Source organism: Physeter macrocephalus, chromosome 2 (assembly GCF_002837175.3).
Source record: "Physeter macrocephalus isolate SW-GA chromosome 2, ASM283717v5, whole genome shotgun sequence".
Classification (NCBI taxonomy): Eukaryota; Metazoa; Chordata; class Mammalia; order Artiodactyla; family Physeteridae; genus Physeter; species Physeter macrocephalus.
In genome coordinates, this window is record NC_041215.1 from 20723732 (window position 1) to 20751566 (window position 27835).

The following is a 27835-nucleotide window of genomic DNA, read 5'->3' on the forward strand; positions in this document are numbered from 1 at the left end:
GGGGGGGGGGGGGAGGGCGGGAGAGGGGGTGAGGAGCGGGACAGCTGCAGGAAACCGAGGCCAGGTGAGTTGGCGGTAGGAGGGTGCCCCTCTGCTGGGTGCTGGGGCCAGCGTGGGGGTTCGCTCGTGGGCATCCGGCCCTGCAGCATTCCCAGACCCCGAGAGAAGCCTCCGGATGACAGCTGGGGCACAGCCCGGAGCTTCCCTCCTGTGTCCGCGTCGGGGCTGCACCTGGCGTTTCCCAAACTCGCTGGGTGTGGAGAGTGTACCCGGGGAGGCCTGAGTCTTTCGTGCCCCCTCCCGCCCCCATCTGTTGCCGACTCCCCGCCCTGTCCCCGCCCGCCTGTCCTCCTGCACCCCTCCCCCTCGCGGTGCGCCCTTGCACGCCATGCTCTGTGTGACGCCACGCCTCTGCCCACGACGCGCCCTCCCCGGAATGCTCCCTGCTTTCCACCTTTGGTCATCAGGGTGGTTCATGCTGCAGACATCAAGTAGGGCTTGTCGTGTGCCAGGCATTGCCTGGGCTCAGGGCACAGAGCCAGGGGCCCTCGAGTTAGGCAGCTGAGCAGCAAGGGACCGGCAGTGGTTAGCGGTTAGCGTTAGGGGACAGTTAGAAGGAGGCACCCCAGGGGTCAGCAGCGTCGGGCAGGGAGGCAGCAAGGAAGCCGTGAGGCCCCAGCGTCCTGCTACAGACGCCCCTGGGAGGAGATGGGGGTCCTGGCATCTGGAGCCCTCGGGGCCTCCCTGCCCACCCGTCCCCGGTCAGACAGCCCTGCTTCCCCTTGGTGAGCGCTTGGTCCTTGGAGGTGCGGCTGCCAGGGACCCTGTAGGGTCTCCTATAAGGTCTTGGTGTCTGACCCCACTGGGGCCACATGGAGAGCTCCCTGGGGGAGGGAAGCCGCGGCCAGCGCCAACAGCTCTCTCCAAAACGACCCCTCGGCTGTGCGACCCGGAGCCTGTGGCTGTCCTGGTGTCCCCTGCCCAAGGCTGAGCCTCTCCGCCGCCCCGGCCCCTGCATCGGCTCCCGGGCCAGTCACACACCTCCTGAGGTCTCAAAGCTGCACTGTCCCCTCCCTGGAAAGTTTCCAGGAACCGGCAAGGACGTCCCCCCAGGACCCGGCAGGGGTGCCCTGGCCACTAACCTGCAGCCCCCCTCCCTTTGTCGCTTTCCTTTCTTCCTTTTTAACCCCAGTTCCCCCTCGTTTTCACTAAGAAGCCACAGCTCAGCCTCAGCTGGGATTCTCACTGGGGCCCGAGGACCGCCCTCCATCCCGTCCGGGGACTGTCGCAGCCCCTGAGCCCGGGGCGCCGCCCTGGAGGCCGGCGTGGGCAGGAGGTGAGGGGGGCCGGGCGCAGCTTAGAGAAGGGGCCGCCGCGGGCTCTGGGCTCGGAGCTCCTGCAGGTGGAGAGGATGCAGGGAGAGCCCGGGGCCCCGCGAGGCCCTGCGGCGTCTGGGGAGTTAACACGAGTCCTAGAGAAAAACCCCCTGACGTTTACGTTCTAGACAAATTAGTCTGAAAGAAAACAGACACTGGAAAAAGACTGAGGAGGAGAGGAAACCAAGTCTAGAGAGGAAGAAAGAGCAGACCAGGAGGCCGGGGCTGTCGTAAGTGCACCTTTTGTCTGTCGCGCAGGCATTTTCCACGAGCTGCTGTTTCCATCTGAGCCCACGCTCCCCGTGTCTCCCGCCCCACCACACAGAGGCTCCTGGAGCCCGTCCGTCCCGCCATCCCATCTCCAGCTGCCATCGGCACGCGCTTGACACCCCCCTTGCCGTCCCCTCCCCTCCCCCAGGCCTCTCTCCCTCCACCGCCCCTGTCCCCAGGAGCCAACCCCACCCAGGGCCCCCGCTTCCCCGGGCCTCCTGGGGGGCTCTGTCTGCTGGACAGGGTGCACAGCCCAGGGCTTCTCCCCTCCGTTGTTTCGCCTCCCGTCTGATGAGCTTCCCTCTCCAGGTCTCACCGGAAGCGGAGCCAGCCCAAGAAGCCCAAGCCGGACGACCCCAAGTCTCCTGGCGAGGGGGCAGCTGGGACGGCCCTCCTGGAGGAGGCCGGTGGCGGCATGAAGGAGGAGGCCACACCAGAGGCCGACCCCGAGGAGGAGGAGGAGGAATCCCAGCCGCTGCCGCAGGGCCGGGAGGCCGAGGGCTCCGAAGGTCAGTCCTGCTTGGTGCCTGTGCTGGCCAGGCCCCGCACTTTCAGAATCGATCCATGTGCCGTGTGGGCAGGGAGGGCGTTTTCTAAAAATGTGCATTCTGGGAGTGCTGTGAAAAGTCCCTCTTCTCCCAGAAACTGAAGAGAGGCTGTCCCAGTCCATCCAGCTGCTGAAACAGAATCCACAGGTGGACAGCTTGAAACAGCGGGCTTTATTCCTCGGTGCTGGAGGCTGGGAGGTCAGGGTGCTGGTGTGGCCTGGTGCTGGCGAGGGCCCACCTCCCGGTTTGCATGTGACCCTCTGTCACTGTGTCCTCAGGGGGAAGAGAGAGCCAGCGAGCCCTCTGGCCTCTAAGGTCACTGATCCTTAGCCAGGGCCCCACCCTCATGACCCAGTCACCTCCCAACCAGCCCACTGAGGGGTGGGGTTCAGCATGAACTTAGGGGGACACAGACAATGAGTCCGTAACAGAGGTGTCCTCTGCTCGGCTGGGAAAGGGGATGGCCTGCTGTTTGCAGCCAGATGCTGGACGTGCCTGCGGTGGGGATGCCCCACCTGCGGGCTGGCGTTGAACAAAAAAAAATGTATCTGGACACCACGGTGGGAGTGTCTCAGAACCGCACCCTTTACACTGCCTGGGGCCCGTTAGTCGCGGAATATCACTCCGTGAGCGTTTGAGCATTCCCCACTCCCATGTTTTACGGTGCTCCTTTTTCTTTTCCACGGCTGGTTTCATTTTCCCAACTTGCAGCTTCAGCTGCTCACACGTTGGCACCTAGCAGCTGCCCCCAAGGTGTAAAGGAGGGGCCGGGCGGGGCTGGGGGGCTGGTGGCAGATTGCCAGGCAGCAGTGCCTCGGGCCCCCATCGCAGGCCATAGGTCGCGGGAGGGTTCCTCTTCGGGACCGTGTCTTGGAGCAGGTGAGCCAGCACAGCTCTGCCTGGCTTGGGGTCAGGCCCGCCCCGGGGTGCTCGTGGCCGGTGTCACAGATGATGTGGCATTCGAGGTGACTGTCCACCAGGCACCGCGAGGGGCAGGCGCATGCCCCTGATGTTCCCACGGGCTGGAAGGGGGAGTGTCCCTGCGGGGGGCCCCCGGGAGCTGGAGGCAGGGAAGATTGGAAAGTTTCCTGGGTAAATTGCGTGCTGGCCTGTCCCAGACAGCCTGGCGTGCCACTTGCCTGGTGGGCATCACGAAACAGCCCACTCCACGCGGGAGGGTCTGGACAGTCCGGGGAGGCAAGACACAGGCGGCCGGGGGCGGGGAGGGGGTGTGCGTCGGCACAGTCTGTGCGCAGGCACGATCACCCCCTGGAAGTGGACCTAGAGGCTGAGGCCTGGTGACGCAGGGAGCTGGCGGAGTTGCCAGAAACGGGCTGGACGCACAGGGCCGCACCACGCTTGTCACATATGGGCGTTCACAGAACACATGGTTTTGAAGAAAATCCTACCTATAATGAAATCATCCGGAGGGTGATGCGGGCTGGAACAGATCTAACAGAAAATAAAAGACCTTTGTGGAGAAAATTAAGAGACGTTTTTGAAAGACAAGGAAGAGCCGTGACATAAACGGGGCTGCACGTGTTAGGGGGACTCCCTGCGTAGGTGCTGGCCAGCGGCCTTGGGGGATGTTGATTTCGATGCAGCCGGAGGGAACAAGGCCCGAGGAAGAGGGGTCAGGAGAGGTCAGGGCTTACGTGACCGGCCAGCGGCTTGCAGGCAGGAGCAAGGACACTGTCCTGGGCTGCAGTGAAGGCCACTGCTCTTCCCCGCGGCGACCCTCACGTGCAGCCCCGAATGTCACACGGGCACCCACGCCCCACGTCCCGTTTACTTAAAAGTTCAGAAAACAGGCCAGGCAGACACCGGACCGTTCAGGGAAGCGTCCGAGTCTGCTGGGGCTGCCGTGTGACAAAGTACCCGACACGGCTTCAGGAACCGAGGTTCATTGTCTCTCCGTCTGGAGGCCGGAAGTCCGAGGTCAGGGTGTGGGCAAGGCTGGTTCCTTCTGAGACCGCGAGGGGGAGGGTCTCTCCAGGCTTCCCTCCTTGGCTCGTAAACGGCCACCTTCATGCTCACACGGCCTCTCCCTGTGTGCCAGTCTGTCTGCATTTTGCCTTTCAGAAGGACACCGGTCACACTGGATGAGGGCCCACCCTAACGACCTCATCTTATTAACTCATGACGTTAGCAATGACTGTTTCCGAATGTGGCTGCGTTCTGAGGCCCCGGGGTTAGGACTTCCACATAGGAATCTGGGGGACACAGTTTAGCCTGTAACAGAGTAAACGTGCCAAAACCAAGAGGGGCTCCCTCGGAGCAGGTGGTCTGCAGCTGGGAGGGGCACGTGGTCCTTCCGGCTCTGTGCCTGTGTCGTGGGTGCTCTGGGCCCCAGTCCCGTGGGGCGAGTCGGAGCATGGGCTGTGGTGGGTGAATGATGGACCCTGTGCCGTGGGCTCCGGGATCCAGGGCCCCGAGTCCCATCGCCAGGTGAGGCGTTGGCATCTGACTCCAGAGGCCATGGGGCTGAGCTGTAGGGGGGTCAGGACAGTGGTTGACGTGGCTAAGGTTGGGGTTCTGGCCCGAGAGGTTGGGAGACTCTGCGGGTGTCCCTGGCGTGACTGCCAAAGACCGGGGTGGGGACAGCCCTGCCCCCAGGGTGGGCTGCGTGGGGCGGCGCAGGGGCAGGCGGGCTTTGCACCCGGGCCTCCCCAGGTGGCACCTTGCAAAGTTGCCAGGGGGCATCGGTGCTCTCACGGGGGCGCGGGGTAAGTGGGAGAAAAAGCAGGTGGAAATAAAGAGTCCAGGTTGAAATGTGGGGACCCGGGCCCTGGACGCCACCTCGGCAGGCCGGTGGGGATGTTGGAGGGTGAAAGGAGAGGACGCACACCCCGCTCGGGGCCTGTGGGAGGACGCCGTCCCAAGGGTCTCGGCTTCAGCCCGCGGCGGCTTTTTCTAGGAGCGGAGTCAGCCCGTCGGTGGCCAGCCAGGGCGGGGGCTCCTGGGCCGACCGGTTCAGATGGTCCCGAGAGACAAGGGTTTTAGCGGGACCCCTCCTGGGAAGGGTGGGAAGGGTGCCTTGCGACCACGGGCATCTCTCCTCCCTCTCGAGCGGGCGCAAGGGGCCGCCGGCCTGAGGCTGGATGCAGGGCAGCCAGCAAGAGTAGACACACTGTTTACCCAACTGCTTAGCAAAGGAATAACGGTTCTCTTTTCATTAACTGAAGTGAGTTAAAATGAACCTTTGCCCAAACCCACCGACTGTCCGTAGAGACGGCCGCACCCCCCAGGCCCCGTCACAGGGACGCTGTGCTTCGGTGTCTCGGGATCCCAAGGGCTGGCCTCAGGCTCACTCACGGAGAAGGCCCGGTGCCTCTCCGGTTTTCCCTTTTCTAAGCAGATTGTTACCTAAACGGGGCAGGGTGGGGGGTGGTCTCTGTGTCCACTGAGAGTAAAACATGCTGCTGTAGGCCAAACCCTGCAGGATATGTGCCCTCCTTCCTGGCATCTGCAGCCACGCTGTCCCCCTTCCAGGGCCTCAGCCCAGGACCCCCAGGGCTTCGCCGAAAGGGGTGCGGGCTCCGTGCTCTGTGGTGGGCTCAGTGTCACGTGGCTGTGGACCCCAGGCAGAGCGGGGACCTTCCCAGGGAGGTGTCTCTGCTCAGGGCTGGCTGCTTCCTTTCTCCAGACACCCCGTCCCTGTTCCACTCCAGAGCCTGGTTCCCAAGAAGGAGGAGTTGGGGTGTTGGGACGTCTCCTGGAACACCAGCCCCTCTAGAGAGGAAGGGGTCCCTTCTGGGGACAGAAGGAGGCTGCCACAGCTGGGGAGCCACGCGCCCCAGTTGGGGGCTGTCCCTCGAGCCCTTGGAGGAAGATCGCTCTGAATGCATCAAATAAATAAGTGCTCACGGTCGGGGGTGACAGCATCCGCGTCCGGGGAACAAGTGGAAGACGTTACGGTGGTTTCTAGCCTTCCTCTCACGCCAGCTTCATGTCCCTCAGAGCTGTGAGCGTGGGCGGCGTCCGGGCGCGAGGACAGGGCATTTTGTTTTAGGTTTGCGTCGGCGGGGTGTGCGCCTGCTGCCGCTGCTCACGTGGGAAGCTGCCCGACCGGAGTAGGCGGAGGCGGGCGGGACGGAGGGGCCTGGACTCTACAGGGGCAGGAGGGGGCCCGGCTGGCTGCGGGTCCCTTGGCCTGGGGAGGGGGCCTGCTTCCCCTCCTGGCTGTCGGGTTCCGCCGGCTCCCGCTGCCGGGGGTCTGCAAGAGCAGCTGCCCCGTGGCCTGGCCCGGGATGGGACCGGCAGCCTCCGGCACAGCAAGGCCTGGTCCCGGCGGGAAGGCAGCCCACGTCCGCCTGGCTCGCTGGGACCGCAGGGGCTCCCTCCTCCTGCCTGGCCCCGGCCAGCTCTGGCCAAGCACGGCCACCGTCCCTTCTCGCAGCCCTGGAGCTGGGGGCGGCAGGGCCCAGGAGGGCTGGTCCCAGAGCACGTGGTCCCCCGCAGGGCAGAGCAGGGCCGGGGACGGGTGTGCAGCCGCCATGGGTCACGTCCCCTTCCCTCACGCGCCTTTTTGGACGGCGTTAGGACAAGACCCCGGGGCGGTTGCACCCAGCGGTGAGCGGCAGGCTGGCCGGGGCATTGACACTCGCGCCACAGTCCCCTGGCCTGGGCCCCGCTCAGGAGGGATGCGGGCTGGCTGGGCCAGGCAGAGCAGGGTCCCGAAGCCAGGCAGCAGCCCTGCGCCCCCTGCTCTCCCCTGGGAGAACTTTGGTGGGAGAGGAGGCGTGGGGGCCCCGGAAGCTGGCACGGCTGTAACACCCATCGGCAGTGGGGAGATTCTTGGCTGTGCCTCCCCGCAAAAAACAAGTGCCAGACGGGCCTCAGCAGCCCTGCTGGGGCCGAGGGGGTCCCTGCCATTCTGCGCCCCCTTGCACACCGGGGGCGGTGAGAGGCCCTGTGTGCTGGGGAGGGACCCGGCTCGGGTCTGAGCCACCGTTCCAGCTCCATTTCGAGGCTCCTTCAGGCGGGCCAACCAAGGGGCTTTCCAAGTGCGGCCTGCCTGCCCTAGGCCTGCGGTGGTCCCCACGGCCTGAGGACAGACAGGGCCCGGGCCCCCCAGCGTCCCTGGTGCCCTTGGGCTTGTCCCCTAACAGGGTCCTCTGGGTGTGCCCCCGTCAGCTTCCCAGGGCCTAGTGGCCCTGAGGAAGGAGCCGGGGACGTGTCCTTCCCCAGCAGCATCTGGAGCCGGGGCGGCTCGCAGGCTCTGCTGTCCTGAGGCCCAGGAGGCCGTCGTTGGACTTGCATTCGGGTGGCCGCGCTGTCAGGGAGGAGGGCATAGTGGATTTCCTTAGAGAACAAAGCCGTTTCTCCGGAAGTCCCTGCTGCCGCGTCAGGACAGGGCTCTGGGCTGCCTCAGCGCCATTTCTGTACATCAGTAGAAGCGGCAGGAAAGAGCCTGATCTCCTGGGCCCTTGGTCACCTCCTGGGGCTGGGCTGCCGTCACCAAACCTTATGAGCAGTGTTTCCCCCACACCTCTCCCTGCCCCCCCGTCTGCCCCCCACCTTTCAACGCCGCCCCCATCTCCCCTCTCCCACGTCTCCTGGGACAGGGAGGTGACCTTTAGTGGCCAGGACCATCCCAAGTCCAGCATCTGTAGGGGAGAAGCAGCTTTGTCTGCGGAATGCCCGTTTCCTTTCCTTGGCCAGATAACTGTTCCTGGGGTGCTGGCAGTTGGGGGGTCCTGGGGAGCGTGCTGGGCTCCTCCAGGTGGACAGAGGCACAGGAGGGATCCTGACTGCGCCCCTGCCCTTGGAAGGCTCAGGGCCAGACGGCATGGGGGGCGCTGGCAAGCGCTCCCTCCTCTGAGCCTCTCTTGAAAAGCTCCGCTGCCCGCTTGGGACCCTGTGGGCTGCAGGGAGCAGCGGCCAGGGGGGCACCTCCACGCAGGCCAGGCTGGCTCAAGCCTCTGCAGCTCACCCAGTGGGGGCCGCGGCGGGGAGTCGGCTCCCTCCTAGCGCTCCGGGCCGGGGGTCTGCCTGGAGGAAGGGTGGGAGGGCCCTCGCCTGACCCCTTCCTGGGTCAGGGCCGGTCAAGGACTAAGTGATGGCCTCGCCCTCGGGAGCATCAAACCACCTGTGCCGTTACCTTTGGCTGGGGGACGGGGGTGAAACACGGACAGGTTTTTATAGCAAGAGGTAAATGTGGATGCCGCGGGGCCCATCAGACCCTGTCACACGTCACGCTGTAACAGGTTTAGCCGCGAGAGGGACCACTGCTTTTCTGCGAGTTGTCCTTACCTTCCCGGCCCTCAGAGACCCAGACTGTGACGCATTGGAACCAGCGCTTCACGGGTACCATCAGTAGGATGACCAGTTCGTCCCCGGGTATCAGCTGCTGTCACACCTCATGTGACGTCCTGAGCCTGTGGGGACCCGGGACAGGCAGCGAGGGCCTGAGCTCGTGTGCCCATTCTCCAGGTGGGCAGGGAAGGCCCGCAGGCTGTGCTCTGGGCCGCTGGTCCTTGCGGGCGGGCGTCCCTGAGGCCGTGCACACCTCGCCCTGAGCACAGCAGGCCTCGTGGAGCCCCCCGCCCGCATGCATCCCCAGTGGCTGTGTGATGTGACCACAGACCCGGTGGCTGAAAGCAACAGTCTTATTCTCCGACATTTCTAGGGGTCAGGAGTCCGACATGGGTCCCACTGGACTAAAATCCAGGCACGGGCAGGGCTGGCTCCTCTGGAGGCTCCAGGAGAGAATCGTTCCCTGCCTTTTCCAGCTTCTAGAGGTGCCACATCCCTGGCTCTCGGCCCCATCCTCCATCCTTAGAGCCAGCAGTGCAGCATCTCTCTGGCTTCTTCCGTAGTCACGGCTCCCCTGGCCCCAGCTGGATCCCCTGCTTTTAAGGATCCCTGTTAGTACGTGGGGTCCGCCTCAGGATCCTCAGCTCAACCTCATCTGCAGGATCCCTGTTGCCATGTCAGGCTCCGCATGCACAGGTCCCAGGGCTACAGTGTGGGCGTCTTTGGGGGCCATGACCCCTCGAGCCACACCGCCCGTCTCAGTTTATTTGACGAGCTGCACGCCCACTGTGGTCCTGAATTAAAAGGCTGCTGAAGACACTCCCTGTCCACCTCCCTCCCCACCCCGTCACCTGTCAGGAAACGCCCCAGCACCAGCCCTCGCGTCTTCCGGGCCCTGCAGGCCCCTCTGGCACTTCTGTTTCACACAAGTAGAACCACTTGTTTATGGTTTGTTGTTTAAGGTTTTGCTTTTTAAAAATTCCACAAACCGTGTGCATTTACTGTTAGAAATAAAGGAAGCTCGGACACAGGAAAAGAAAATGCATCCCGCCCCCTCCCCCCTCCCCTCAGAAAGGATGTTCAGAGCCGGTCTCTCCCCAGCTGCTTTTGGACAGCTTGCCTCGGCACCCCGTGTTCATTCCAGAAGGTGCTCTGAGCGTGTGGCAGGACTCTGAGGCCAGGGTGCTGCTGCTCCAGGGCTCGGCCGCCTGGCAGGGGGACCTGGCAGCAGTGACAACCGCCCGAAGCCTGGGTTCCTTGGGGGAAGGCCTCTCTGGGCCAGAGGGGTCCCTCAACTAGTGCAGCCGGCTCCCGCTCGGGCTGGGGGGCTCGAAGGGGGTGCCTGGCCACTGGCCCCTGGGGTGCCCCGGCCCCCACCTCTGACTCATCTCTCTTCTGTCCCCACAGAGGACGGGAGGGGCAAGCTGCGGCCGGCCAAGGCCAAGAGCGACCGGAAGAAGAAGAGCTACGGCCCTCATAGCTCAGGCCCGCACCTCCACCACCCGCTCATGCCCCAGCTGCCGCCGCCCCCGCCCACCCAGTTCCCCAGCGAGGAGGTGCCCCTGCTGGAGATCCCGGCACTGGCCACCGGCCCTGAGGCCGCCGAGGAGAACCCCCCGCCCCCGCCCCTCAACGTGGTGCCCCCCGGAGCACCCAGCGAGGAGCCAGAGGTGAAGCCGCGCCCCATCATCCCCATGCTGTTCGTGGTGCCGCGGCCCGGCCCGGCGGCAGGCGACAAGGGCCGCGTGTCCTGCCAGCAGGCCTCTGAGCACTTTGCCCAGAAGGGCCCCACCTGGAAGGAGCAGGTGGCCCCCATGGAGCTGACGGGGCCCGAGGAGGAGAGCGGAGCCGGCGAGGTGCAGGTAGGGGGCAGTGGCTGCCGGCGAGGGTCCCTGGGGCCGGGGGTCCCCCTGCCCCCCATGCTGCCCACGGCCCCGCTCGTCCCAGACGGCCCCTGTGGGTCCTGTCCCGGAGGCCAGCGGCACGTACGTGGTTTAGAAACCACCGTGGGGAGACTTCCCTGGCGGTCCAGTGGTTAAGACTCTGTGCTCCCAATGCAGGGGGCCCGGGTTTGCTCCCTGGTCAGGGAACTAGATCCCACATGCCACAGCGAGGACCCGGCACAGCCAAATAAACAAATGAATATTAAAAAAAAAAAAAAAAAAAAAGAAAGAAAAAAAAAAAAGCAAAGAAACCAGTGTGGATGTTGGCTGCCCCTTTCCTGGGGCCTTTTGCCCCCGACTGAGGACACTGGGGTCCCTCTGAGCTGGGCTCCACTGCCTCTGCTTCCGGCCCCAGAGCTGCTCACACAGAGGCCTCCTGTGCCGTCTTAGGCTCCGTCGACCTTTTCCAAGTTGAAGATGGAGATCAAGAAGAGCCGGCGCCACCCTCTGGGCAGGCCACCCACCCGGTCCCCGCTGTCCGTGGTCAAGCAGGAGGCCTCAAGTGACGAGGGTGAGCAAGGGTGCCCCTGGCTCTGCTGTGCCCCTGCCCTGTCTTCCTCTCCCACCCGCCCAGCCTGCTCACTCCCGCCACCCCCAGCCGAGGTCGGGCCTGCAGACCCAGCCCCGGCACAGCCTCAGACCCTTTCCCCAAATGCCGTGCGGCCGAGGTGCCCCCTGCCCAGCCCACAGCTCCCGAGGTCAGGCCCGGCTGCCCCCAGGCCTCTGCCCTGCCCTTGTTTGCTCCATTTCCCTGGGGGGGCGCTTGCTCTACTGGGCCCAGGGCCTCAGATGTCCAGTGGGGCCTCTGAGGGGCAGGTGCAGCCACCTGGGCTCACACCCCAGCCCACTGCCCAGAGCCGGGGACCATGGTGCCATTTGCCTTTCTGTGACTCGGTTTTCCCATCTGTAAAATGGGGTCTTCTGGCCCCCTCAAGGGGTCCTGCCAGGGAGGGAGGTGCACGGGGCTGAGGCCTGTAAAGCGTGTGGCCTGGTGCCAGGCACACGGTGGGTGCCGGGAATGCCAGGAACGCCGAGGCCAGTTGTCACCCAGAGCTCCTGGTGCGATGCCTTCACAGTCTCCGTGGTAACCTCCGCCCCCTCCTTATCCTGTGAGAACTGAGAAGATGCCGTCAGCAGAGGCTCTTGCCCACGACCCCCAGCACACTTGCCGTGGCCCTTGTGCGTTTGTGTCCCTTCCTGGCCCTCCAGGTGAGCGAGGACCACACCTCATCCTCTCACAGCCTCGGGATCTGTTCGGGTGCCTGGCGCAGAGCGTTTCCAGAGGGCAGCAACGAGCGATGGTAGAGGTGCTGGCTGCATCCCCCAGGGAGAGACTTGAGAAATGGATTCAGGGTTAGAGGATCACGGAGCAGCATGGGCCCTGGAACTGGGCCATTTCCAAGTCCCATTTCCAGCAGAGACGTCCTGGCCTTGCGCTCTCCGCACCCGTCCTCCGAGACAGGGCTGCGTGGCCCTGAAGTGGGAGAAGCTGCTTCGAGAACAGAGGAAACCTTGCCCTTGGCCGTCACCCCGCAGACACCTGTGACTCAGGATGCTCCGGGCCCTGATCTCTGACCTGCGGCCAAGCTGCCCTCAGGGAAAGTCAGCGCCGGACTGGGGAGCGGCCAGTCCCAACAGAAGTGACCCTTCCTGCCTGAACCCTGCGTGCGCCTGGGAGAAGCTGGAATAAGAGGCGGTGGTGGCCCTGGAGCTGCAGGGGCAGAGACGGAGAAGCTTCTCTTTAACACTCGGCTGAAAGTCGGAGTGACTGTCTTACGTGCAGAAATCCTGCTAAGCCCGTTTATCATCTTCCGCTTCAGCCTTCCATTTGAGACGCACGTGGAATGTAAAAAGCGCCTGGGTGGCTTCTTTGATTCTGAAACTAATTTGAGGGCAAGGACGCGGAGGGTTCTAGAAGCGGGTCTCGGGCTGGAGCTCTGGGAGCAGGAGGGGCCTCTCTGGAGATCAGATGCGGCCCCAGGGTCCCTGTGCATTGAGGCAGCCTCTGGCCTTACAGCTGGGACGGCCGTGGTACCAGCCACGCTGGCCCAGCTGCTGGGAAGGTTGGGGCCCCAGGGATGAGGACCTCACTCCTTGGGCAGGTTCCTGGGGACCGCTGACGCTGATGCCAGGGCAGGTGGCACCCCTGTGTCCTCAGGAAGTGCAGGAATGGGATGTGGTGGATTGGGGACAGTGAGCTGGGGGTCGAGGCCGGCGGAGGCCAGCCCGGTGACAGGCGACGGGAGGGACATCTGTCGGTGGCCTCCATCTTACAGGACATTGGGGCAAGAGTGCCCCCGCCCGACTCCCAGGGGAGTCTGTGCCTGACCTGCCAAGGCCTGACCATCCCGTCTCCTGTCCCCAGATGGGATCAGCCCTGAGCTGAGGGGGGCCAGGGCACCTCCCTGCGGAGGGGCTCAGGGGCCGAGAAGTGGGGACCCATCCCCTCGAGCGCGCACTGGGTGGGGTGGGGTCCTGGGTGCTGAGGCTCCTCCCCCCTCCCACTTTACTCCAGAAGCCTTCCCTTTCTCCGGGGACGAGGACGTGGGTGACCCCGAGGCCTTGAGGTCTTTGCTGTCCCTGCAGTGGAAGAACAAGGCGGCCAGCTTCCAGGCCGAGAGGAAGTTCAATGCGGCGGCCGCCCTGACGGAGCCCTACTGTGCCATCTGCACCCTCTTCTACCCGTACAGCCAGGTGAGCCGGTGCTGAGGGACCCCCGGGCCCTGCCGGGCCAGGCAGCGTCGGCCTGCTCCCGATGGCGCCAGGGCCCGCTCTGCCTGAAGGGAATGCCTTCCCCCTGAAGGGAGGGTGATGGGGACCAAGAACCCACTTGCTGTTGGAGCCGCAGTGGGCTCGGTGGACAGCCCGACGGAAGGCCCCTGTGAGGGCTGTGGGGAGAGAGCCCAGGGTCTGCGTTTCCTTGGAAGGTAATTTATCAACGTGCCTCAAAGAGGATGAGGGTGCAAGGAAGCCTCTCAGATGGCTGTCCTCTGAGGGGCCCTCAGCCCAGCCCAAGGGGGCAGCGCAGGCAGGGGGCCCGGGGGTGGGTCCAGGTAGGCGCCTGCGTGGCGAATGGGGGCTGGCGATGGGGGGCTGGGGCTGGGCGAAGACCCGCGCATGGCCTGGCGCCACGCGGCCCCCAGCTCTGTCCTGAGTTTCCAAGTTGTGATCGTGGCCTTTCCCCGCACTCTGCCCTGTACCATCCACCACCGGGTCCTCCCGCTCTCTTCCTTAACCTGTTTTCCTGCCGTGTCCCCCTCCCCCAGCCCTGACCACTGCCTGCCTCCTGCCCTTCCTGTTAGCACCTCACCACAGCCACACACGGCCCAGCTGGAAAGCCCGCCAGGCTCACCATGGCCCCTGGCCTCTCCACATGCCCCACGGCCATCCTCTCCTGTGATATCTGCCCCTGCACGCACTCATAGCACGCTCCGTGCTGTCCCCCAGCATCTCCCACACACCCACCCAGGCCTCTCCCTTGCCAGACGGATTTCTGTTCACTCTCTGATTCCACCCAGCTGCCGCCTCTTCCAGGAAGCCTTCCTGGACCTGCTATCCCAAGTGGACTCTGGCATGCCCCCCAGCTTCCCCCACCCTCCTCTGCCCCTGCTCCTGCCCTCTGTTTATCAGCCCTTGGAGGACAAGGCCGGGTCTCACTTGTTTTGGGGTCCCCGGCTTCCAGCCTAGTGCCTGGCATCTTCCACATATTAGCTGAGCTAGCCGAGCTCCGTGCCCCGTGCTGAGGGCGGCACACCCATCTCGAGGGCCCTGCCGCTCAGAGCTGCCAGGACCTGTGGTCCCTAAGTGAGCCAACATCTGGTCGTGGAAACAAGTTAAGACGGAAACGTCCAGATGTCTTCTCTAGGCACGCCCCTCCCCAGCGCTGCTGGAAGTCAGCGCTGGGAACACTGGCTTAAGAGGCGAATCTCCTTAATCCCGGTTGCTAAGTGAAGCATTGTGACTCAGCCTAATCACGTCCACGGCATCAGCGGGCCTTGCGGGGCCGCCGCTTCCGCAGTCCGGAGCCCTCGGAGTTGGGGACCAGGCTGCGCTTGTCCCATATCATGGGAAGGGCTGTGGCTGGACATTCTGCCTGTTTGGAAACCAGCCGGTCCCCTAATCCAAGTTGCCAGGCGGGGCGCCCCAGGGCCCCACCACCACACACACACAGTGCATCAGGCCAGTGGTCTCTGGTGGCCTCTTTCCTTATGCCCTGAGCCGGTCAGAGTCCTTCCGTCACTCTGGGTGCTGGGGGGGGCTCGTCTGGGAGCCCCCCCCCACCACCCTGTGACAGGCCCAGGGTTGCTGGATCCCGGTGCCATGGGCAGGCTGTTTTCATCACAGTCTCTTCATCTGATTGGATCTGGGGGGACTGGGGTACAGCCGTCATGGGGCGCGTGCGAGTCACAGGTGGGGAGAACGCCCCACGTAGATAACACAGATAACACGGCATCAGGTGATGGTCAGGACCACGAGGACAGACAGCAAGGAAGGCCTGGGGGCCGCTGGTTATGTGAGCAGAGATCTGAGCGCCCCAGGCAGTGGGAACGGCACATGCGAAGGCCCCGGGGCAGGACCATGCCTGGCGTTTGGGAGGAACAGCGAGGGGGCCCTCGTGGCCAGAGCAGAGCAAGCCAGGGGCAGTGGGTGAGGGCAAGAGGGATGAGGGCAGCAGGGCAGCGTCTGTGCTGTGTCTGCAAGTAACCCTAAGTGGGAGGAGGGCTTGTGGGTGGGTGGGTGGGACAGGGTCTGACTGCCTTTGGGGAGGATCTCTCGGGGGCTTCTGAAGCAGGGTTGGGGGCTGGGAGGGTACGTCAGGGACACCCACGGTGGGGCAGGTGCAGGTGTCCCGGTAGGGGTGCTAGTGCGGCAAAGAGCAGCCCGGGGTGTGCTGCTTGGGGACGGAGGGGTGGAGGATAGAGTCCGGGATGTCAGGGGTCCCCGCCCGCCCCATGCTGGGCTCTCCACTGATGGCGGCCCCCCTCCTGCAGTCCCTACAGACCGAGAAGGAGACTCCCCAGGCCTCCCTCGGGGAGGGCCCCTCGGCCACACCACCTTCCAAAAGCGGTCAGAAGACGCGGCCGCTGATCCCTGAGATGTGCTTCACCTCCAGCGGGGAGAACACAGAGCCGCTCCCCGCCAATTCCTACATCGGCGACGACGGGACCAGCCTGCTGATCTCCTGTGCTAAGTGCTGCCTGCAGGTCCATGCCAGTGAGTGCTGGGGCGGGGGGAGCCGAGGGGTCCGCCACACACACAGCCCCGCTTCACCCTCCCAAGACGGCCACCCTCGCGTCTGCGGGGCAGGGAAGCCCCTTCCTCTGGCTGCTGCTTTGGGCCTATAGCGGGACCTGGCGTCATGGGGCGGGGGTCTCGACCTTTGGGAGCAGGTGTCCTGCCCTTCCCCCTGGCCAAGGCAGGACTGCCTGGTCAGCCTCCTTCTGGGAGGTTCCACCGAGGCCTGCCCTCCCCTCCCAGGGCCTGGGAGGCAGCAGGAGATCAGGTACCCATCAGGGGCCGTGACGCTTTTAAACTCCGCACTTTGGGGCTTCCCTGGTGGCGCAGTGGTTGCGCGTCCGCCTGCCGATGCAGGGGACACGGGTTCGCGCCCCGGTCTGGGAGGATCCCGCGTGCCGCGGAGCGACTGGGCCCGTGAGCCATGGCCCCTGGGCCTGCGCGTCCGGAGCCTGTGCTCCGCAACGGGAGAGGCCACAGCAGAGGGAGGCCCCGCGTACCACAAAAAAAAAAAACAAAAAAAAAAAAACAAACAACTCCGCACTTTGGGGCCGGAGTTGGAACTGATGGTAGAGCTGAGATTCTAGAGTGGTCCAGGGGTCTGATTTATCTCTGCCATCGGTGACTACCCTCCCCCAAAGCCTGAAGGCCCGACCATAGCCTGAGACAGGAAGATGGATGTCTGTCCCCTTCTTGGGTGGGAGGGGGCAGCGAATGTGAGATTAAGCTCCCAGGACAGGGAGAAAGCCTCCTGAAGCCGCTTAATTTTGCGTGTGTACATCTCTGTCTGGCGCCCGCCCTGCAGAGGCCTGCCCGGAGCTCACTCTGTCTCTTGGCTGGGAACCCGTCTGCTCTGCCCAGCCGGGCCCGGCTGTGAGACGTGCTCCTGGGCAGACGGGCCCCCCGGGGTCAGGGTTGAGGGGGGGAGGGGGTGGGCAGCAGCCGAGCCCACCACCCCGCCTCTCTCGAGGGGCCTGAGGTCCAGCCACGCAGGGGGAGAGGAGCCTCCCTTGTTGCCCTTGGGAGGCAGGATCCTCAGCACAGGCATCTTCCTTGAGCCCTGGCGCCAGACAGAGGGGCGCCCCCAGGCCTGACCCTGGCTGAGGGCCCCGGGGGCTGGAGCAGGGGGCCAGGGGCGGGCTCTCAGGTACCTTACTGTCCCTCGGGGCGCCCCCTTCCTGCTGCCTTGCTTTCTTCCTGTCCTTCCCCCAGGGACCTCTCAGCACCGGCCAGTGGCCCCTCTAGCCCACAGAGCCCGTTTGGTGGGCAGCGAGCCCTGGCTGGCTCAGGGTCCCCGCAGGACTGCTGGGCAGTGGCCCCGGGTGAGGCAGGGTCGCGGGGCAGGCTGTGCCTTCTGCCCTCGCTCCGGGGCATGTCCTCCGCCCCTCCTCCATGCCCCCTCCCCCCATGCCCCCTCCCCCCATGCCCCCTCCACGACTGTAAACCCGGACCACATCCCAGAGCCAACACCTTGGTAACCCAGAGCCTCTGACTGCGCTTTCGGAAACAGTGGACTCTGGGCCCAGCTCTGCTGCTCTGAACTCCGGGCTCCCCGAGGCCCACCTTGCATCTCACACCACCGCTCGGCCACCTTCCTCTCTCTCAGCTCAGAAGAGCCTGGGCGAGTCTCCCAGACTGGGGTGGGGGGCGAGGGCCAGGCTGAGTCTCCAGACCCGGCAGGGCTCCCTCTTGGGGGCCAGCTCTCCTTCCCCGCGTCAGTTTCCAGAGTTTCTCCGGCTCTGTGTGCAGTGGCCCGGATTGAGGTAGAGCGGTTGGTGAGCACACTTACCCTCAATGCCGCAGCCGCCCTTCACCCCGCCGGGCGGTGGGGCGGGGGGGGGGTGGCGCCCGTGCAGCCCGCGGGCAGCCGCGGTGACAGATGCGCTGGCCCCTGTCTTCCAGGTTGCTACGGCATCCGCCCAGAGCTGGTCAACGAGGGCTGGACGTGTTCCCGGTGCGCGGCCCACGCCTGGACTGCGGTAACTCGCCCCTGCAGCTGGGGTGGTGCTCTGAAAGCTGGCGCGGCCCGTGGGGGAGCCGAGCCGGTCCTGGGCCCCGGGCTCGCCCGATCCCGCAGGGTGACCTTGGGCTGGCGGCCTCACCTCCCTGGGTCTCGGGTGGAGCCCGACGCACTCTCGGCCCATCGCTTCCTGTGGCCGCTAGTTTGAAATGTAAGGACCGTGGGCGGGGGACGGAGCAGGTCCCGGAGCAGCAGGCAGGCGACGCCGCCCTGCACACCCCTCACCTAGCTGTTGTCTGGTCCCTGTAGGAGTGCTGCCTGTGCAACCTCCGGGGAGGCGCCCTGCAGATGACGACTGACAGGAGGTGGGTTAGAAGGGACTCTCCTCCTGGGGGGTCCTGAGGGGCGATTCGGGGCGGGGACAGGACCGGCAGGAGCAGATGAGGTCCCCTCGTCCTGGCCAGTCGGTGCGCACAATTGTGAGATGACCCCAAGGGGACGGAACGCACCTGTGACCCCTGACCCCACCCGCTCCGCCCCCCCCCCCCCAGGTGGATCCACGTGATCTGCGCCATCGCCGTCCCGGAAGTGCGGTTCCTGAACGTGATGGAGCGCCACCCCGTGGACATCAGCGCCATCCCCGAGCAGCGGTGGAAGCTGGTAGGGGCCCTGGAGTCCCTACGCCCCAGGGATGCAGGGTAGCTGCCAGGGAGCCAGAAGTCATGATTTCAGGGCCTCCCTGGTGGCTCAGTGGTTGAGAGTCCGCCTGCCGATGCAGGGGACGCGGGTTCGTGCCCCGGTCGGGGAAGATGCCACATGCCGCGGAGCGGCTGGGCCCGTGAGCCATGGCTGCTGAGCTTGCGCGTCCGGAGCCTGTGCTCCGCAAAGGGAGAGGCCACAGCAGTGGGAGGCCCGCGTACCGCAAAAAAAAAAAAAAAAAAAAAAAAAAAAAGTCATGATTTCAGTTTGGCCAGCAGTTACTCTTTGAATAGCCATGGGGGTACCCGGAGAAAAGCAGGGGTCCCCTCCCCGTCTCCATTTCCAGCTGCTTTTCACACAGAGGAAGCCACCCGCACTCTGCCCAGTTCTTTCTTGCCTAACCCGCGATATGCCGCCAAACAGAATTTTAAGTACCCAGTCCAGTTACAGTGGTCATAGAGCAGGGCTCTAGAATGTCTTCATCGTGCCTAACTGAAACTTCAGACACGTTAAATGGCAGCTCCCTATTTCCCCTCCCCCACCCTTGCAACCATCACTTCTGCTCTCCGCTTCTGCGAGTTTGTTTTCTATGCCTCGTGGAAGTGGAGTCACGCAGCAGGGGTCCTTCTGTGTCTGGCTTTTTTCACTGAGCATAAGGTCCTCAACATCCATCCATATTGCTGCAAATGGCAGGCTTTCCTTCTTTTTCATAGCTGAGTAATAGTCCATTGTATTTCTACACCACATCTTCTTTATCCATTTTCTGTCGAGGGACACTTAGGTTGCTTCCAGGTCTTGGCTATTGTAAACGATGCTGCAGTGAACATGGGGGTGCAGGTGTCTTTTCAAGATAGTGATTTTGTTTCCTTCAAAAGCCCAGGAGTGAAATAGCCAGATGATATGGTAGTTCTATCTTTAATTTTTTGAGGAACCACCATACTGTTCTCCATAGCAGCTGCACCAAGTTACATTCCCACCAACAGTGCATGTGGGTTCCCTTTTCTTTCTGTCCTCAGCAATATCGCTTGTCTTCTTGATGATAGACGTCCTAACAGGTGGTTTTGATTTGCATTTCCCTGATGATTAGTGATGTTGACATCTGTTCATGTACCTGTTGGCCATCTGTATGTTTTCCTTCTTTTTAAAAAATATTTATTTATTTATTTTTGGCTGCGTTGGGTCTTCATTGCTGCACACGGGCTTTCTCTAGCTGCGGCGAGCAGGGGCTGCTCTTCATTGTGGTGCGTGGGCTTCTCGTTGCGGAGCACGGGCTCTAGGTGTGTGGGCTTCAGTAGTTGTGGCATGCGAGCTCAGTAGTTTTGGCTCACGGGCTCTAGAGCGCAGGCTCAGTAGTTGTGGCGCACAGGCTTAGTTGCTCCACGGCATGTGGGATCCTCCCGGACCAGGGCTCGAACCCGTGTCCCCTGCACTGGCAGGCAGATTCTTAACCACTGCGCCACCAGGGAAGCCCCCTCTGTGTGTTTTCTTTAGGGAAATGTCTATTCAAGTCCTTTGCCCATTTTTGAACTGGGCTGGTGGCTTTTTTGCTCCTAAGTTGTAGGAGTACCATCACTGGCCCCTCTAAGGAGCACGGCCATCCTTGGGCAGGTGTGGTCTTGCAAGGCTCACGCCTCCTGCTCTTGCTAGTAACACACACACCCCTCCCCCATCTGGGAGAGCCTTTGGCTCAGTGGGCAGTAGGCAGACAGTGAGCAAACACTGGCTTCCCTTCCCAGCTCGGCCACCAGCCAGCTGTGTGACTCTGGACAGATTCCTTGACCTCTCTGTGCCTCAGCCTTCCCCTCCATAAAATGGGGCTGCTAACAGTCCCCTGTGTGGGGAGCATCAACTGGGCCACAACAGAAAGCACTATTCCTGCCATCTGAGCACCAGCATGTGCTCTCAGGTCATCATCACCTGTGAGTTTGCAGGTGGCCGTGTGGGGGACATGTGGGTGATGGGATGTGTCTTGTGGCATCTGGGAGCTGGGTCCTTGGCCCAGGGGTATGGACAGCATCCTGGCTGCTTTTCCTGCCTGGTTTATTTCCCAGCTGCCTGGGGCAGGCCTGGCTAGTGACGCTCCTCCAGGCCCGTAGTGGGCAGGAGGCAAAGAAATGGGGCTGCGGGCACTGAACCCAGCGGGGAGTCCCAGCGAAGGCACAGAGACACCGACCGCGGAGCCCACAGGTGCGGGGCCCCCGGGCAGGGCTGAGTGGGCAGCCAGCTGGAGCCGTGTGGGGAGGGGACGGATGGGGCTTGGTCGGGAAACAGGGGGCACTGGGGCCAGCTCCAGCCCCGCCCAGCGAGGACGGGCGTTAGGAAGAGGCTGGCGCCTGCGGGTGATTCCTCCAGGAGCGCGGGCGGAAAAGGCCTCGTTATTCAGGTGGAGTGATGGCGCGGTGCGCTGTGCCGTGATAGATCCTCCCTCCCAGACGCTTTATGGATCATCTGACATTTCCAGCTTGCAGCCTCTTCATTACCAGCACTTGTAACGATGAATTAAAAATCCTTTTACACGAGGCTCGCTTGTATTGCCTAATGGAGCCTCGCAAGGAAGCCAGCGGTTAACTCCTGCGTGCCCGGCCGCCCGCCTGCCTTCCCGGGGCCATGTGCAGGCCGCGGGCCCGGGGACGGTCACACCTGGTCATCCGCCCAACTTTCTGTCCCCGTGACTCCCTGGCCACTGGTCCTGGTGAGCGGGGCTGGCCCCAGCCTGCCGGCGGCCTGAGCCTTGAGCTCCCCGCTCACCAGGCCAGGTCAGGGTGTGAGGGCCGGTGGAGGTGAGGCTGCCGGGGCGGGTGCCTTGAACCAGCCCTGCCTTGAGGTGTAGAGGCCGGTGTCACATCCTGATGGGAAGGAGGGTGGGCTGGCAGGCCGGCGCTGAGGGATGACGGCAGGGGCCGGTGGGGAAGAGGGGAGGCCGGAGACATAGGACACGGTGCCTTGTGGCCTCCATGGCTGATGGCACACCCAGCCAAGGCACACCTTGGCCTCCTCCTGGCCACTGTTCTCCACCGATTCCACACCCCACCCTGTACCACCCCCCCATCCCCACCCCCGCCTCACTGCCTCCAGAGAGGGAGTCCCAGACACAGGACTCACCCTTAAGGCAGCCCTGAGCTCAGCCCTTGACAGATGGCTCGACGGGGGCCTGGCCCGTATTTCCTCATGACGTGGAAACTCGGAATAACGAGGGGCCGCCGGGGGCTGGACTGAACGAGCCGCGTGTCAGGCCGGGCTGTCGGGTTTCTCCCGGGCCTCGGCTGTGGGGTCGCGGCCCGGCCTCCAGGGCGGCTGTGCTCCACCTTCCGCTCCCCGCGGAGCCACGCAGAGCCCAGTCCTCAAGGGCCGTGTTGTGCTTCTGCACCTGTCCCCGCGGGCCGGCCGGAGAGCCGGGCATCGACGGCCTAATAATGAGATATCGTTGCCATCGACCGGCACCGGGCAGCACTCCTGCAGCGCCTTTGCTGTGGGGCTTCTCTGGCTTTTGCATGTGGTTGACAGAGCGGTAAAGGCCCGCTTATTAAATGCCCAGAGTGACGGGCTGGTGGTTGCTGAGTGGTGGCAGGGCGTGGGCGTGGGCGCAGCATTCGCGGCCTGGGGGCTGACGCCGAGCAGAGCAGGTCGCCCAGGCAGGGCGTTCCCACGGTGTGGGCCCTCTGCCCCTCCTTATGAAGGGCTGGGCTACACTGCAGCGCCTTTCATTCAGAATTAAGATAAAATCCCCCATTTTATTTATTTTCTTTAAAAAAAAAAAAAATCCCCCATTTTAAAGGGAACATTTTCCTTTTACTACATTCACAGAGTTAGGCAACCATCACCTCTGTCTAGTTCCAGAACATTCCATCACCTCAGAAAGAAACCCCCTCCCTATTGGGTGACTGCCATCTCCCTCCCTCAGCCCCTGACAGCCCCTAACGCACTGGCTGTCTCTGTGGATCTGCCTGTTCTGGACGTTTCCCGTCAGTGGAATCACACCCTGTGGGTCCTTCTGCGTCTGGCTTCTCTCGCTGAGCGTCGTGTTCTCAGGGTCCAGCCACGTTGCAGCGAGTGTCAGGGCTTCTCTCCTTTTCGTGGATGAATCACGTTTCACTGTGTGATTGTTGGTGCCTATTCCAGTCTTGGAAGTGCTCCTGGGGGGCAGCTGCAGGCCGGGTTGGTGGGCCTGGGGTGCTTTGGGGGGGCTCTACATCGCAGTCAAGACTCTCCCAGGATGCCTCCACTCAAGGCCGGCTGCCGGGCCTCCGCACTCCAGCCCTGGGTCTCAGAGTCACTCCCAGGAGACAGACCTGGGGGCCCAGTAGGAGGCCTCCCAGCCCCAGGGGGCGGGGGCAGACGCAGCGGCCAGAGCCCCATTCCCACCGCCGTGTCCCTGCAGAAATGTGTGTACTGCCGGAAGCGGATGAAGAAGGTGTCGGGCGCCTGCATCCAATGCTCCTGCGAGCACTGCTCCACCTCCTTCCACGTGACCTGCGCCCACGCCGCTGGCGTCCTCATGGAGCCAGACGACTGGCCCTACGTTGTCTCCATCACCTGCTTCAAGCACAAGTCGGGGGGTCACACTGTGAGTGCCCGCCTGCCCTCCGCCCTGTTCCCCTGCCCGCCCACCCGCCCCGCTGTGTTCTGACACCCGCTCCGCCTCCAGGTCCAGATCCTGAGGGCCGTGTCCTTAGGGCAGGTGGTCATCACCAAGAACCGCAACGGGCTTTACTACCGGTGCCGCGTCATCGGCACCACCACGCAGACCTTCTACGAAGTGAACTTTGACGACGGGTCCTACAGCGATAACCTGTACCCGGAGAGCATCACCGTGAGCAGCGATGGGCCGAAGGGGGCGGGGCCAGGGGCGGTGGGTGGGGCCAGGGGCGGGCGCGGGCGCAGGCGCAGGCGCAGGGCAAGCGTTGCCCTTAGGAAGGGAGGTGGCCGGATCCCTCACAGGGGTCCCCTGCATCCAGGGTCACCATTGTCCCTGCTGGACAAGGCCCAGGCTGTAGGGCCCCTGCTGGAAAGCGCCACCTGTTTCTGTAGAAACAGCAGAGAGCCAGGCCAGTCTAGATATGCCTGCAGGCGGGCGATTCCCCAGGGCTGGGGTGGCCACCGCACCCCCGGCCTGGGCACCTGCCCACAGCTCACCTTGATAGTTCAAGCTGAGAGCACTGCCTTCCTCCTGGCGGCAAAATCTACCAAATGAGACCTTTCTTAGACCAGGCGAGCGCGGTGACCAAGGCCGAGGGCGCCCCTTACCGCCCCACTCCCCCACCCCGTCCTTCCTTCCACAGAGTAGAGACTGTGCCCGGCTGGGTCCGCCGCCCGAGGGCGAGTTTGTTGAGCTCCGGTGGACTGATGGCAACATCTACAGGGCCAAGTTCATTTCCTCTGTGACCAGTCACATTTACCAGGTGAGGGGCTCCTGTTGACCAGGTACAGGGATGGGCTGGGGCGGGGCCCTCGACGAGGTCCTGCTGGGGATGATGGCGTTTGCCCGCTAACTGAGAAGGTCAGCACAAGCTGGAAGGTTGTCCAACTGTCCAGTGTTATCCTCTTTGGAGGTGTCTTCCCGATTTGTGTGTGTGTGTGTGTGTGTGTGTGTGTGTGGCAGAACATACGTAACGTAAAATTTACCGTTTTAACCAGTTTCTAAGCGTACAATTCAGTGCCCTTGTTTTTTTAAAAAAAACAAGTCGGTTGTGAGTTTCTCACCATGATGGTGGAAAAGAAATTATTGAAAAGGGTGGAATCTTTGAAGAGAAACCACCCGTATCCCAGCGAGAAAGATGACAGCTGCTGACCCTGTGCTGTTTCCCGTGGCTTGTCTGGCAAGCAGGCCGTGAGAGTGCGGGGGTCGGGCCTCAGCCAGGCCAGGCTGAGCAGCCAGCAAGCTGAACTGTGTCGCCTTGGCAGGTGGAGTTCGAGGATGGGTCCCAGCTGACGGTGAAGCGGGGTGACATCTTCACCCTGGATGAGGAGCTCCCCAAGAGGGTCCGGTCCCGGCTGGTAAGTGGCTGGGGGTGGGGGTGAGCGCTGCTGCCTGGGAGAGTGACCCTTCCAGGTGGCCTTGACCTCCTGCCTCGGCCTTTGCCTGTTCTGGGGCGTGAGGGTCAGCCCGGCCGGCGAAGAGGAGACAGAAGCACCTGCACGTGGATCTGGGCTGCAGATCAGTGATGCACAAAGGAACAGGGGAGACTGGCCTCTTCTCACAGCCTTTCGCTGTCTTCTTTCTTTTGTGTTTAATCCAAGGTTTTGAGGATTGGGGGCCATGGCCATGGGTGGAAGAGCTGAGTCAGAGCTGGTGGGGGTCTCAGAGGCCAGGTTCCCTTGGGGGACAGACAGGAGCTGCCAGGCAGACTAGACTGGCCTTTGTGCAGCCTGGCCTTGCCTCCTGCCCTCTGTGGATGGCAGGGTGCCCGTCCTGTTAGGGGGCCAGTGACTGGGAGCTTAGGGCCCCTCCTCTGCCTGATGGGGGGCTCGCTCACAGGGTGGGGGTCCAGGCAGAGGCAGGAGGGGCCATCCCCAGTGAACGTTGTTTGTTTCTCAGAACGTTGTCATTGGCTGAGGGTCAGCAGCCCAGGGCCCTCGACCCCCAGCAGGGCAGGCACCTCCTCCAGCCAGGCCCCCGAGCAGAGCCTGTATTTCAATCTGTTCCGGCTGAGATAACAAAATATCACAGACTGGAACTTATACAACAAAAAACTATCTCTCACGGTCCTGGAGGCTGGAAGTCCAAGATCAAGGTATCAGCAGATTCGGCGCCTGGTGAGGGCCGGATCCTGGCTTACAGACACCTGCCTTCTGGTGTGCTCACATGGTGGAGAGAGCGAGCGAGCGAGAGCTCTCTGGGATCCCTTTATAAGGGCATTGATCCCATTCGCAAGGGCTGCACCCTCATGACCTCATCACCTCCTGATACCATCACACTGTGGCAGGGTAGGGCTTCAACACAGGACTCTGCGGTGGGGGGGGTGGGGGGGGCGGGGGGGCGGCGGGACACAGACCTTCAGGCCGCAGCACCTCATCCGCACTAACCCCAGTGCCGTCTGATCTCCTGCAGTCGGTCAGCACGGGGGCCCCACAGGAAAATGTCTTCTCGGGAGAAGAGGTGAAGGCCGCCAAGCGCCCGCGGGTGGGCACCCCTCGCGCTGCGGAGGACTCGGGGCGGAACCCGGACTACCCGGCCTTCATGGAGAGCCTGCTGCAGGCGCAGTGCTGGCCCGGAGCCCCGTTCTAGGACAGCCGGCCGCCCGGCGACCCCTTGGCCCAGCAAGGCAGGCGCGGCGGGCCCAGGCGTTTGCTTGCTGTGAATCCCTGTCCTCGCCTCCGTGGCCCGAGAGGCTACCTCGGCGACAGGAGCGAGCAGGACGCCACACGCGCCCCCGGACTCAGGGAGCAGGGCCACGTGGGCTCTGGGGGGCCGGCGGGGGCACGCGCCACCCCCTCGACCCAGATTCGTAAACCACGTAAGCTCTTCTTCTCGAAAAGGTGCTACTGCATTGCCTGCCTCCTGAGCAGCCTTTGAGATTGTGACTTCTGTACATAAATCACCTTTGTGAGGTTCTTTCTATAAATACCTATTGTTTAAAAAAAATGCAAGAAAAAAAAGGAAAGAAAAGGAAAAACAAGCCCCAAAGTTGTTTTCTAGATTTGTGGCTTTAAAAACAACAAAACGAAACAAAACAAAACGTCCTTTTTCTCAGAACCAAGATTGCTGCGGGAGGTGAAAGCAGCTGGTCTTTTCGTTTGTTGTGTTTTCTGGTCCCGCTGGTCTGTGAGTGGCGGGGATGCACTGTAGCTGCGGTGAGGCCTGGGGGCGCCCAGGGATCCCGGACGGTGGCGCCTGGTCACTCACTCTCTCCCCGATCGTGAGATCGAGAAGGTCCGGGTGGCTGGCACCGCCGCCAGCGCCCAGTGGGAGGAGACCGGCAGCTCCCCGGGTGGCCTGCCCCTTGTCTGCGTGGCCTTTTGCAAAATAAACTCTCTCTCCTCTGGTGGCTCCATCTTTTGCTTCTTCCCCTCGGGAGACCCATCCCCCAGCTGAGGCCTCAGGTGGGCGGCCCTCGGGGGGTCCGGCTGCGGCCCAGGCGTGCAGGAGGTCTCCCCCGGAACCCGAGGAGCTGGCACATCCTGTATCCTCTCCGTGACGCGTGGATTTGTGTGTCCAGGAGAGAGAGAGAGCACGAGAGGGAATCGCTTTCAGCTCAGAAGAAATCTGCCTCGTAAGGGTTGTGGGTTGAGCTTCCAGGCAAAAACGTGCTTCTTAGCCCCCCGCCTCTCAGCTGCCCCGCTGTCCCCCGTAGAGGGATTGAGGGCGTCATTTGCTTGTATAGAATTTTTTTAATTTAAAAAAAGAGGCTCTAACGGTTGCCAGGCCAGAGAGAACCATGTAAGGGAAGCGGAGAGCAACTGCCTTGATGGGGAGGGGGCAGGTGCCCTGGAGGGGCGGGCGGGGCGGGAGGTGCCAGGGGAGTCGGCGGAATGTCGGGGTTTCCTCTGCATGCAGCAGCCCCTGCCCCCGGGGCGCTGTCCCTGTGTTCATATGTAGTTTGAAAATGCTATTTATATTGTAAAGAGAATAAAAAGAAGCGGGCAGAAGCCCCTGCGGCCCTGGGTTGGGCAGTGGGCCGGCCCCCGTCCGTCGGTCGTGGGTTCCCAGACAGCTCGTGCACGCGGTGGGTCTCACAGCAAAGGGGAACGCACACTTCCCCCACGAAGATACATCCGTGTCTGTGTGCGAAAGCAAAAAACAAACCCACCCACCCTGTTTTTTTTCCCACCCGAGATTAAGGATGCGCGCTGTATTTTTGCCTAATTCCCCCGCCTCTAGGTTCATAATGAATTAAAGGCTCGTGAGCAGTGCGAATTACAGCTCCAGGTCGTTGCAGTGTCTTCTTTTCTGAGTGGGCGCCGGGGAGGCGGTCGGCGGTCGGCGGTCTCTGGCAGGGGTGGGCTCCGGTCGCCCCCCTCCAGGATGGAACAGGCGTGGAGCCTCCCCGGAGGCGGTGGGGGGCGGGGGTGGGGGTGGCGCGGCACGTGGCCCGGCGCCGCAGCCCCTGCTCCCCGCCTCCAGGGTGGAAGAAGTTTCCTTCCTGAGCTGGACATCTGAAGCTTGGCCCCACACACAACCCCCGCATCAGAGGCAGTCAGGGACCCTCTTCGTCTGACCCACCCCTTGCTTGTCAGGGGCCTGCGGCCACCCTCTCCCCCGGCCCTCCCAGCCTCAACCCAGTTCTTGTGACATCCGAGCCGGGGAGCGTGTCTTGTGGTGGGCGGCCGCTGGGCATATGCGAGACAGTGGGGTCTCCCACAGTGGGGTGAGGCTGGAACCCCCGTATTCATGACCGTGTCGCTTGTCCAGCCAATACTGGGGATACAGCAGTAGGTGTGTCACCGGTGAGAGAGTTAAACAGTACGTAAAATGGGATGTCAGCTGTGATATGAAGAACTGGGAGTCCTGAAGGAGATGAGAGCTTGAGCCATGGGGACTCCTTGGGGCACAGCCCGTGCAGAGGCCCTGGGGCAGCACCGTGCCTGACTTTTTGGAGGAACAGCCAG

At 63.1% G+C, this 27835-nt stretch overlaps 1 protein-coding gene across 2 annotated transcripts in view; it reads left to right on the forward strand.

Moving 5' to 3' along the window:
• KDM4B (lysine demethylase 4B) overlaps positions 1-27148 on the forward strand; it is an 88638-nt gene extending 61490 nt beyond the window's left edge. The window contains exons 6-19 of one of the 2 annotated variants that reach the window (XM_028500180.2): positions 1505-1606; positions 1956-2155; positions 9860-10314; positions 10786-10906; positions 12911-13089; positions 15387-15609; positions 17533-17609; positions 17900-17955; positions 18142-18250; positions 22668-22853; positions 22935-23099; positions 23569-23688; positions 24191-24283; positions 25338-27148. In XM_028500180.2, coding sequence (XP_028355981.1) covers positions 1505-1606; positions 1956-2155; positions 9860-10314; positions 10786-10906; positions 12911-13089; positions 15387-15609; positions 17533-17609; positions 17900-17955; positions 18142-18250; positions 22668-22853; positions 22935-23099; positions 23569-23688; positions 24191-24283; positions 25338-25514 — 2263 coding nt within the window. In that variant the 3' untranslated portion in view covers positions 25515-27148. The remainder of the gene's footprint in view (positions 1-1504; positions 1607-1955; positions 2156-9859; positions 10315-10785; positions 10907-12910; positions 13090-15386; positions 15610-17532; positions 17610-17899; positions 17956-18141; positions 18251-22667; positions 22854-22934; positions 23100-23568; positions 23689-24190; positions 24284-25337) is intronic. The other variant, XM_028500181.2, reaches the window with a different exon arrangement.
• Positions 27149-27835: the final 687 nt, after the last annotated feature.